We start from the raw sequence: 12655 nt of genomic DNA, 5'->3' as shown, positions 1-12655 counted from the left end.
CGAAAAATTCATGAAAGAGGTTTCTGGAATGAGAAGGCCAGAAATTTCACTTTGCCGATCGAAGACGTGAGTTTAACACGTAACCAAAACCACGGAGTTTCAAGGAGACGCAACTTTCCCTCCTTGCTTGGTTCTAGTCGACTGCTGATGGTCAGATTCTATTTTTCCTTTTCGTCAAGAAGGCCAAAGGACGGGGACTGACCGCTTTCTTGGAGTTTAACTGCGGACGCGCAGCAACGCTTCAAACACCCCCCCCCCCCCCGTTCTCGCTCGCTGCCCCAGAAGGAAGCTTCACCAAGTAAAACCCATCTTTTATTTTAATCTTTTATTTCTTTATTAGAAGGCCTGGGCAGGGTCAGAGGTGGTAGAGCGATCAGAATCGCTAGTTAGGATCTCATGTGTTCTGAACGATATGTGCATGTAACCTTGCTTATTGAAACTTTGATGTGTTATTTTGATATCTGGAGCCGCTGCGTTCCTAGCTTTGTGCGTGTTTTACCATCTGAGAGTCAACGCAGGTGCGCGGTAAGACTGGACTGTTAAAATAACCTCATGGTGAAATTCTCCATTTTCCTTTGTCTCCAATATCACTGCTGGCTAGCTGCCGCCAAAAGCTTTATAACTCTTTGTCCGCTCAGGAGTTGGGGGAAGTTTTATGACTCAGAATAACTGAGTTACAGTTGGAGCTGCGCCCCCCACTCTCCTCTCACCACCACACCCCTTTTTCATATTCTCTTTCCTTCTTTTTGCCATAACTGCTGGTTGATTCAATACACGCCCACTGCTGTTTTCTTTATTTTTGCTTAGTTAAATGTGTTACCCTTGTTATGTAGAATTTTGCATGTTGAGTAGGTGAAGATTAATAAATATTCACATAGATAAAAAGAGAGCGTTTTGTGTTCATTGTGTGCGAAAGTGATTCGTCAGTCAAGATAAGGTTAAAGTTCCACACGTTTCGACAGAAACGGTCGATTAAACAGTGACATCTCCGGCAATACTTATTAATTATTACGGAATATTTAACAGTTGTAATTGTCAAAGGCGTTGAGCCACAATTACAACACCAGAAACATCTCTGGTCTCGATTCATAAATGAGGATTTTGGTTAAGAAATTGATTTTGTCAAATTGTGATTTTTAATTATAATTATTGATCAAGATTTATCAATCAATAATCATAACTCCCAACATTCTTTTACAGGCCTATCTCAATAAAGTAGAATTTATTTAAACTTCATTTTAATTCAGTAATTCAGTTCAACAAAGAAACCCATATTATATAGATGTAAAACATGCAGTGATGTAATTTAGGCATTTATTTCTGTTATTTTGATCATTATAACTTACAGCCAATGAAAAGCCAAAAATCAGTTTTTCAGAAAATTGGAACATTACATAAGACCAATAGAAAAAGATTCTTAATACAGAAATGTTGGCCTACTGAAAAGAGCATAAAGCGCCTAAAAATCCCTCTTAGATGGCTGCGCTGATTTTGGACTAGATAAAACTCAGTTGACCAACACCAGCAGATGACATGGTTCCCCCAAATCATCACTGACCTTAGACTGAACCTCAAGCAGCTTGGACTCGGTGCCTTTTCCTCTGTTCCTCCTTGGCTAAGTAGTGGAGAAATGTGACAGTTATCTCGCGTGTCCTGAATACATCAGTGTACGGTGGCTCTTGAAGCTCTGACTCCATCTGTGGTCCATGTTGTGTGTCTCCGTCAAACTCTTCATTGGGCTTTACCTCAAAAGCCTCTCAAGGCTGTGTTTATCCTTGTTGCTTGTGCAGCTTTCTCTACCACATTTTTTTCTTCCACTGAACTTTCCTTAAGTATCCTTGTTTTAAAAAAAAAAGAACAGACAGCTTCTTCCCCATGATGGTCTTAGAAACAGAATTATTCAACTATTCAAGTAATCAATGAATAATATAAATTAGAAGTCACTCTGTGTGACTTTATGAGTTCTCCTTTTTCAGTTGAATTATTGACATTTCAGTGATAATTTATTGACATGCACATCCCTCTGAAGGTAGTATTCAATCTTTTAATCACATCTTTCTATTTTTATGCAAATGATATTCAGTTGTGTGTGTTTTTTAAACCACATCAGTCACTGTGTTACTCTGATAAAAGACTGACTGGCTGATAATTACCAATATTCTTTTAATTCAAAATCTGTCATGATTCACGCTCCAGCTATGCTTTGTTTTTGTTTGAATCATCGCCATACCTCCCATGTCAGCCTCAGGCATGGGAGGCATCACCATGCCTGCCTCTGCTGTAATTACTCAGATCGAGTTCACCTGCACCTCACCTGATCACCTCCCAGCCACACCTGTCATCTGCTGCATATATGCTCCCCTCAGTCTCTGCCTCCTCGCTTGATTATTGACCACACTTGCCAATGTCCAGCGTTACCTTGTTAACAACCTTGCCTGTTGGCCATGGATATTATCCCTGTTGCCTTGTCCATGACGGCTCTTCTCTGCAAATCTGATAACAGGACAGTGTGAGTATTGCCTTTTCTGCCTCCCTGTGAATGTCCTTTGCTGACATTACTGACATTGTTTTTGGATTATGGATTAAACCTGAAAAGAAAGTTTGTGCCGCCAACGGCTCCAAGTCTCAGACTGAAGAGGAGCATGTTTTGCAGCCACCAACCTGACTCTCACGCCCCACGTGATCAAGCAGAGTCTCAGTCAGTGGGGGCCCCAGGCATATCTTAGTAAAGGGGCCCTCCCCAAGAGGGTGAAAGAGGGCCAAAGAGGCATTTTTCATACTGGAATACTGTGAACCAGGCACTACCAAATTCCTACTATAATAAAACACAACTACTCATTAAAGTACTTTGGAAAAAACGTTGTTTTATTATAATAAAGTTCAGCACCCCTAACTGTCTATTTACACAACATATGAATCTGAAGAGAGTAAAGAGAATAAGTGGAAATGCAATTATAGAATGGTCAGAAATGTAAAGATAAAAATGAAAGTCATAAAGTATGATAAGAGTCATGGGAATAACAGGATAAAGTTAAATGGAGTTGGCAGATAATAATCATGTAGTTAGCAGGTTAGTATGGATAATGGTTAGTTCTTACTGGTCCACTGATGTGAAAAAAAAACCGTGGTGTACTTTGTTTTTACTGAATTTACTTTATCATCCCTTGGTGGCAACATTTACAATAGACTGTGCAGCAAAGGAAAAACCTACATTACAAGAAAAGTACTGTGAAATTATTTGCTGTCTCTTCTTTCCTCTACCTCTCCTTTATGGTTTTCCCTTATGCTCTTGTTACTGTTATATTTCTCTTCTTCATGGCCCCTTCAAGATATGTTTCTAGTTTATTTAACTGGTATTAGTGATCGGTATTTGAATTTAACCCTCAGGCTTTGGCCTCTCTAAACCTTTCTATTAGTGCATCCATGTCCATTGTTTCCCTGACCTCATGTTCAGTGCCAATGCGAGCAGGAGAAGGCAGTCTGTCCTGTAACATGGTGGATCTCAGGTATGTTTAAGTCATTTAAATAATGAAAAGCTTCTTTCACAGGGAAGGAGAGTAGCAGTATTAGATTCAAGCATATTCTGCTGATATAAATAATCCAAATCTGTCACTGTGGACTATTATGTAACAACAACCATCAAACATCGTGTGAATCCCCCTCCTTGTCTGGTTGTTCCTCAGCACTCACTTGTTCTTCCTTTATCCAGTCCGGGTCCCGGTCCACATTTGAAATAGGCCAGTGCCCGTCAGTATTTTTAAGTTCTGGGTCTGCCCTGGAATCTCCTCCCAGTGGGATGTGCCGGGAAAACCCCCAAAGGGAGTTGTCCAGGAAGCATTATGATCAGATGCCAGAACTACATCAGCGGACTCTATTGAATGTGGATGAGCAACAGCTCCTCTCTTGGCTCCCTCCGGACCATGGAGCTCCTTATTCTGGGTCTAATCTAAGATCCCAAATGAGATGCCCTAAATTGCTTGTGCAAACAAAAAAATTTGCATTTAATTAGTGGCATGTTGCTGGTGATCTTTTAAGATGCACAAATGGTGCTGACAGCCCTATTTAAATGAGGATCTTGCATGTGCTGCTGTCACCATGGAGAGTTTAGATACATTCAGGCACAGACAAACCCCTAGTGATGCTCAAGCACCTGACCTTTTGACCTGGATGAGAAAAGTGCCCTTTTTGCCTGAGCCCATTTTTTTTCTTCAATATATAAAAAAAAAAAGTATCCCTTTCTGCCATTAATTACCCCCCAAATAAAATTTCACGGACATTTGAGTGCAACAACCTTGCACCGCCCATGGCAAGCACAAGCCACTGCCTCGCCCCTCCCTCCGCTGTGCCGTCATGCAGTGTGGAGTGCAGGGCCAGCGGCTCCAGCCGCTACACTTTTCATGACCTGCATGAGACCAGCAGGTCGATGTTTCTGGAATCCCAGAAGGAATTTTGAAGGAAATATAAAATGTTTAGGCACACACCTGTTTTTTAAATAAAAGGCATACCTCAAATAGCTCAAGAGAAAGTGCTTGGAATCAGATTGGCCAGTATGTGGTGCACCGCTGCATTATTCTGTCCTGTGCAGAGATCCTTTTCCCCACATTCAGGACATTATGTTGTGGAACATACAGCATACAACCATAATCTGCACCAACATTTCTGGGCTATATACAAGCTCTCCTCCGGTGCGATCCAGACATAAAGATGATTTGCCATAAAGTTATGGTGCACTAGACTCATCCAGGGTCCAAGAACATGCAGCATTAAAATGAATTTTTCCATAGGATATGTGACATGGTCATGACTTAATGACACCAACAGAACCAAATCATCTGCAACAAGTAAAGATGAGACCCTAAGGTTCACAAGCCAGACAACTCCAACATCTATGCCTTGGATCCCGTCCATGAACACCACAAACCTGATCCAAGACAAAGGGCTGCTCAGCTCATGGATTGAGTACCAGATGGCCCCTTTAAAAAGCAACTCTTACAGCACCTCCACACAAAAACCTCGGGGACTAAAGCCATTAGCCTTCTGCAGAAAACACATGTTGGCCAGACAGCCGAACTCCCATGACCCTCTCAGCAACTCTAGAAAAAGCCAGATGATTCCTGAATTCAAGATTCGATCAGCCTCTTTTTCCACACTCTTCACTTCTGATGTTCCCCGGGAACGCTGAGAAAATTTATCTGTTGATTGTTATGACTCTCTGGACCCCTTTCCCAAAAAACTAGGACAAGGGTTTTATTATTTTTATATCTTATATTGTACTTCACTTTGTGACTGTGTGAATTATTCATTATTTTACTCATTCATCCATAAATATTAATAGTTTTTCTTATAAACAACCCTGCTGAAAGGGTACATTCTGTATATTACTGAATGCTTATTGCAGTTGAAAATAGGCCTGGAAGTGTTAGTGCATGTGTTTTTTGTCACTATTTTAAATCTTTTTTGAATCTTGTGCTCTTGAGTTGCTCTAGTCAAAGTCTAATCATTTGCATAATTCAAGACAGAATCCATTTCTTTTGCTATATTATTTTTCAGGCCTCTGTTTAACAGCAAGCATCTTCATGGATGCAACAAGACAAAAAATGGAAAGAGATAATTATGAAACAGTTTAATTATTCATGAGTCAGCAGGTTCAGTACAACTTTAGAAAACTTTGCTTGTGTAATTCTTCCTTGCATAAATATTTAAAAAAGTCTCTTTGCTCACTGTCATCTGAGCTAAAATGTTAGTAAATGTGTGAATAATTGCATTTTAAACTTCACATTATTGTCTACTGGCGCTCATGTTTTTTTCAACAGCTGATGCAGATGTAGTCATGCATACTCAAGATAGCAAGGTCAGTCCTGTTGACCCAGGAAGCAAACAGAAATGTCTCCACGTTGAGTTACATCATACATTGTTTCTGGATATAATCCCATGCTGAAAGTTGTTTTCCCAAACACGGAAGTTTCCTGGGAAATCACTCATGGCATCACACATTAAAGACTGGAGGATTGTAATAACTGAGGGGCCTCTTCATGTTCGACTGCTTTTTGTTCTCCTTGGTGATTGGGATAAGGACCATTCCCACCACGAAAATCATCAAGCCTATGGAGAGCAGGGCCGGTCCCAGGATGTTGGTGACCTTCTTGCACTGGCCGGCAAAGTACAGGCCGCTGATGATGATGCCACAGGCCAGGAAGCTTCCCCCGGTGGACATGAAGTGAATGGGGAACCAGAAGACTTCACATGTTTTCTGTGGGGGGTCCGTGGTCCAGAGGGACTCGCTTCTCGACAGAGTGAAAACTGTGCTCGCTGCATGGCTCGGGGGTGTCAGCTGATCCTGGGACTGGGAAAGTGTACACTCTCCCAGGGGGATGTTCTCTGGGCTGCCTGGCATGACCTCCTGGGTGACTCTGCAGAAGTTTAAAAATCAATCTGTCAGGGACAATGTGGCTGATTCTGTACCAGAGAAAATATTAACAGGACCATAAATGATACAGAATCTTTCTGCATTGATCAGGAATGTAGTATTTAGATATGATATGGTTTACTTTGGTCACTATTACCTTTGCAGAAATAAAATTTAATACAAGACATATGTCACAGCTACTCTGTTTTACATGTATAGCAGAATATTTTTTTTAAATAAAACAACCCAATAACAAAATATTAACAGATATAGTACTGAGAGCATACATAACTTTGGGACAGATCATGTCTCACTGACGGTAATAATCGAACCCCACCTTTATATTTATTAACCACATGTTTTATTTTATATTTCTAATCTTCATTATAAGCAAAACTTGATTTCTCATCACTTATTTCAAAACTATTATTTCTAGAAACTACTGAATAAGATTATTGTATGCTTTATACATTTTGAGATAAGTATTGACTTCTATTATAACATTTTAAGACATGCATTTAAGAATATTCTTTTAGCAGGATCATAGTAATCTGAACTATTTATAATACTTAAAGATTTTGTCTGTAGCATTAAAAACCTGAGTAATTGTTAGTTTTATAAGTATTTTCACCTGTTTTCGCACCACATGTATGGGACTATTAGGGAACAATATGTGATGCATAAAACATGTTCCCAAATGACTTTGGTTTTACGTAGTATTGGACATTTTACTTCTGAAATTGTTGATATGAAGCTTTCAAAATAACTTGTCAATTAATTCTCTCAAAGAAACTAGTTTCATACTAGAACTGGTTTCTCCACACCAGTTTTCAATAGTATTCATCATACCTTCTTTTTTATTTGCCTGTTATTATTTAACAGATTTTGTTTTGCTACTTTTATCAGAAGAGTACATACTTTATACTGTTATTAATATATAAATACAGGTCCTTCTCAAAATATTAGCATATTGTGATAAGGTTCATTATTTTCCATAATGTAATGATGAAAATTTAACATTCGTATATTTTAGATTCATTGCACACTAACTGAAATATTTCAGGTCTTTTATTGTCTTAATACGGATGATTGTGGCATACAGCTCATGAAAACCCAAAATTCCTATCTCACAAAATTAGCATATTTCATCCGACCAATAAAAGAAAAGTGTTTTTAATACAAAAAACGTCAACCTTCAAATAATCATGTACAGTTATGCACTCAATACTTGGTCGGGAATCCTTTTGCAGAAATGACTGCTTCAATGCGGCGTGGTATGGAGGCAATCAGCCTGTGGCACTGCTGAGGTCTTATGGAGGCCCAGGATGCTTCGATAGCGGCCTTTAGCTCATCCAGAGTGTTGGGTCTTGAGTCTCTCAACGTTCTCTTCACAATATCCCACAGATTCTCTATGGGGTTCAGGTCAGGAGAGTTGGCAGGCCAATTGAGCACAGTGATACCGTGGTCAGTAAACCATTTACCAGTGGTTTTGGCACTGTGAGCAGGTGCCAGGTCATGCTGAAAAATGAAATCTTCATCTCCATAAAGCTTTCAGCAGATGGAAGCATGAAGTGCTCCAAAATCTCCTGATAGCTAGCTGCATTGACCCTGCCCTTGATAAAACACAGTGGACCAACACCAGCAGCTGACACGGCACCCCAGACCATCACTAACTGTGGGTACTTGACACTGGACTTCTGGCATTTTGGCATTTCCTTCTCCCCAGTCTTCCTCCAGACTCTGGCACCTTGATTTCCGAATGACATGCAGAATTTGCTTTCATCCGAAAAAAGTACTTTGGACAACTGAGCAACAGTCCATTGCTGCTTCTCTGTAGCCCAGGTCAGGCGCTTCTGCCGCTGTTTCTGGTTCGAAAGTGGCTTGACCTGGGGAATGCGGCACCTGTAGCCCATTTCCTGCACACGCCTGTGCACGGTGGCTCTGGATGTTTCTACTCCAGACTCAGTCCACTGCTTCCGCAGGTCCCCCAAGGTCTGGAATCGGCCCTTCTCCACAATCTTCCTCAGGGTCCGGTCACCTCTTCTCGTTGTGCAGCGTTTTCTGCCACACTTTTTCCTTCCCACAGACTTCCCACTGAGGTGCCTTGATACAGCACTCTGGGAACAGCCTATTTGTTCAGAAATGTCTTTCTGTGTCTTACCCTCTTGCTTGAGGGTGTCAATAGTGGCCTTCTGGACAGCAGTCAGGTCGGCAGTCTTACCCATGATTGGGGTTTTGAGTGATGAACCAGGCTGGGAGTTTTAAAGGCCTCAGGAATCTTTTGCAGGTGTTTAGAGTTAACTCGTTGATTCAGATGATTAGGTTCATAGCTCGTTTAGAGACCCTTTTAATGATATGCTAATTTTGTGAGATAGGAATTTTGGGTTTTCATGAGCTGTATGCCAAAATCATCCGTATTAAGACAATAAAAGATCTGAAATATTTCTGTTAGTGTGCAATGAATCTAAAATATATGAATGTTACATTTTCATCATGACATTATGGAAAATAATGAACTTTATCACAATATGCTAATATTTTGAGAAGGACCTGTATTACACTTTGTTACATACTTTATACTTTTCTTTGTTACATGTATGGAATATAGTAAAAAAGTATAGGACAAAGCACAGAACCCTATGGTACACCAAGAAAATTTCCATTAATCAAAGTCAACATTATTTATCTAACCATGAATTTGGTTATTTAGATAACTTTTTAATCCATGAATATGCTATTCTGTAAGACAGATCCTCTCTAGCTTTTTGATGAACAATATTGTTGGTCTGTAGTTCCAAAATGTTTTTAAAAGAATGTGTGTGGTAAATATTTGTATTCAGCCACCATGAGTCAACGATCTGTAGAATCACCTTTCACTGCAGTTGTAGCTGAAAACGTAATTCTTCTTTATAAAATTGTTAAAGATAAGTCGGATTGGATGGCGAGTGTCTGTGAACATCCATTTCCAGTTTTTTTTTTTCACATTCTTTATTGGGTTTGGGCCCGGACTTTGACTGGGCCACTCTAACACATGAATATGCTTTGATCTAAACCGTTCCACTAAAGCCTTGGTTGTATGTTTAGGGTTGTCAGTTGCCTGGTGGGTTCAGGGTTATGTACAGTGTTTAACTTACTGATATGCACCTGCGTAATGAATGTAAATAACACACAGGTTAACTCAATTTACTGAAGGCAGCTGGTTGCACTGGAGTTTATTTAGGGATGTCAGAGGGTATTAATCCAAATACACGCCACACTTTTCAGAGGAAGATATTCTGTTGTTGATTTGTATGTATGCTTGGACTCACTTTGATGCAGGATTTGGATTAAAACTGAATAGTACTTGAAGCTATTCAGAACTTCATCCACACTGGCAAAAACCCAGTTTCATCTGAAGAAAAGCAATCCCAAAGCATGATGCTGCCACCACCATGTTTCACTGTGTGCAAAGTGTTCATCAAGTGATGGTCAGTGTTATCTTTGTGCCAAACAAATCATTTGAAATTGTGGCCCAAATGTCCGAGTTTGATTTCAGCAGACATACGTACATTCTCCTACAAGGTTTTGAGAGACTTTAGGCAGGCCTGAATGTTTTCTTTGGAATAAATTAATTCTGTCTCTCAAGCCTACATGTAGAACCAAACCAGTACCTGGTGGAAATTCCTTCAGCTCCTACAGTGCTGCATCCTGGAAGCCTCCCTGACCAATCTCTGTCTTATCTTTTTGTTTGAAATGTCCAGCTTTTGTATCTCTTATATTTTCTAAAAAATATTGGCAAGTGACTTCACTTTGTCACGGTGTTATTATAATTCTGTGGACTTTCTTTGTCTTCTTATCCTGACTGATACATTTGCACAAATAGATCCTTTGAGGCTTTGTAACCATCTCAGTGAACTCTGGGTAAATCTCAGGAGAATCCAGCTGGAACAGAAATTTATTTTACATTAATTTGGATTTTATATAGTTTATGACAGGTGTGAACTGAGGAAGACTGATTGCTGGAACTGAATTAAAGGGCGCTTCAGCAATGTTTAGTTTAAAGTGTGCACATCTAAAGAACACAGTTATTGCAGCTTTTTACTTTTAGATTCTTCCTCTAATAGATTTGCTTGGTTTCCAGTTGAATTGTACAGTATATATGCCACATTACAGGTGGAAAATGTTTAAAAAGAATTTATTAAAGTCAAATTACGTTAAATCACAAAATCTGGCATTGTAACAGGGGTGTTCATACTTGAGAGAGCCACTGCAATAAAATATAACATTTTTTACATTTTGGACCAATTAGACTTAATGTTATATTCAAAGTTATTTTTTGAGCTCATTCATGATGAGATTAGCAGATCACTTACAGTTTCCAGTCAAAACAGGAGAAGACTGCTTGAAATGTGATTCCACGAATCAATGAATGACATCATGATGGCTACATCCGTTTGTTTGGAGCAGCCTATGGCTTCCAGTCAATTTCCTTCCCAAAAAGTTCCATACTGTCTAATCCTCGATGATCGCCGAGAAATCAGAGTCTGTTTTTCTAGTTTGCTAATAACCTGAAGTTATTTTATGTGTTTCTTTTCGCTTGTTGACTCTTGTCCGGGTCGTTATATTTCAGGCAGATCAACTATTTTAGGAGTGTTGCATCCCTCTAAATAATTTATCATTTTTAAATTGTGCTTGGCTTATTTGGACAGGCTTATTTTACTGGAGGTAATGAAGCTCCCTATCAATTATTAAGTCTTTGATAGACCTATTGATCCTGTTAGGCCACACCATCCACCCTCCATTACAAAATACATATGGATGAAAAATTATTGCATCTTAGCAATAGTAAGGTTAACGAAGATCTGAAGAGGATTTTAGTTGTATCAAAACAGTAACTAAAAATAAAAATTGACATCTTTATAAAAAATCTTAATTTTTCTTACAAATTACAGTCAGATGCCTTAGCTCAGTCAAACAAGATGCAATAAACAGACAAACTTACCCTTAAGATCCGGATCAAGTCTTCTTGTTTTTGCAGGTTAGAGTCACAAAGATGCAAAACACTCAGAAAGCTAAATAATAAGCTGAGAAAATCTTCCTCCCACTGCCTGACCAGAGAAACCAGTAAAAAGCATCACCACAGATTTTCCCTGAACAATCCACTGCCCACCCTCCTGTGTTTTCTCCACCTCCTCCAAGAAAACCCTGTGACCACCACAGTCTTACCATCACACACCATCACGGGCGCTCCATCCTGATGTTGCATCCAGGCTGAGAAGCTTGGCTCTCCAGAGGATACCCATAGACCCCCGTTTCCACCCAAAGGAGTCTAAAACAAAGCTCTAAAACAGACGCCCCAACAGTTTGAGAGCTTTCTTTATGTTCGATCATGGAACTTTTTCCACACAGACAGAAGCAGAGCAGAGCAGGGCAATGACCAGGAAATGACTCCGTATTACATCCAGATTGATGCAGCAGGCAGCCACCCACACCCAGACTTTCCAACATGTTGGCATTCATTGATCCCAAAGCAGCCCCTGGCAATTATCTGCAAGTTGTACTTTTGTTCAGTGAACGTGGAATCAATTAGATCTGTGGTGCAAAGTTAACTCTTAAAAAGAGACTTATTTTCCTCAGATCCTGTTGTTCAGCCTCAGACATTTCCTGCCATAGATGCACAAGAGGGAATCCATCTGTGGGATGTTAATGCAATATGACACTTATGCTTGCACTAAACAGCTCTGACATTACAGCTGTGACTTAGATACCAGTTGTACACACTTTCTGAAAGTGTGCACAATGTCAGACATTGTACTCCTGTGCAGCAGAATAATGTCTGAACTTGTGATGCCATTTATTATCCAGCAGAGGGGAGCATCAACTTGTGGCTTATTAACTGAACAGTTGCTCCTGCATCTTTTCTCTGTTAAAAAAACAGTCTTTAGTGGACTATTTTAATGCTGAATGAACTAATTTATCAGTTATTTTCATGCTTTCACATGGTTTGCTTCCTTCTCCTGCTCATTATACAGCTGGATGAAATCTGAATGTAATGGTTTCTTGCCTGTATCTCTCTTGAAATGTCCACTAGTTGGACTGTTGCTAATTTTGATCCAAACGTAATAAGCCGGTCAATGTTTTTTTTTCTCTACAAGATTTTTATTTATGTCAACTGAAAGTAATGGCTCATAAGAAAACACCCTGATTCATGTGATAAAATGTTATTTTATACTGAGAACTGTATTTCTGACAGAACTGTTTTCTTCACAC

General features: G+C 39.6%; 1 protein-coding gene across 1 annotated transcript; it reads right to left on the bottom strand.

Moving 5' to 3' along the window:
- Window positions 1-5608: 5608 nt before the first annotated feature.
- On the bottom strand, window positions 5609-11536 carry LOC124862565 (phosphoinositide-interacting protein-like). The gene is made up of 2 exons (XM_047356549.1): window positions 11388-11536; window positions 5609-6410 (listed from the first exon to the last, which is right to left on the bottom strand). The coding sequence occupies exon 2, from the start codon at window positions 6392-6394 to the stop codon at window positions 5987-5989; it is 408 nt and encodes a 135-aa protein (XP_047212505.1). The 5' UTR covers window positions 6395-6410; window positions 11388-11536; the 3' UTR covers window positions 5609-5986.
- Window positions 11537-12655: the final 1119 nt, after the last annotated feature.

Source organism: Girardinichthys multiradiatus, chromosome X (assembly GCF_021462225.1).
Source record: "Girardinichthys multiradiatus isolate DD_20200921_A chromosome X, DD_fGirMul_XY1, whole genome shotgun sequence".
In the NCBI taxonomy this organism is placed as follows: domain Eukaryota; kingdom Metazoa; phylum Chordata; class Actinopteri; order Cyprinodontiformes; family Goodeidae; genus Girardinichthys; species Girardinichthys multiradiatus.
This window is presented reverse-complemented; position numbering and strand designations above follow the sequence as displayed.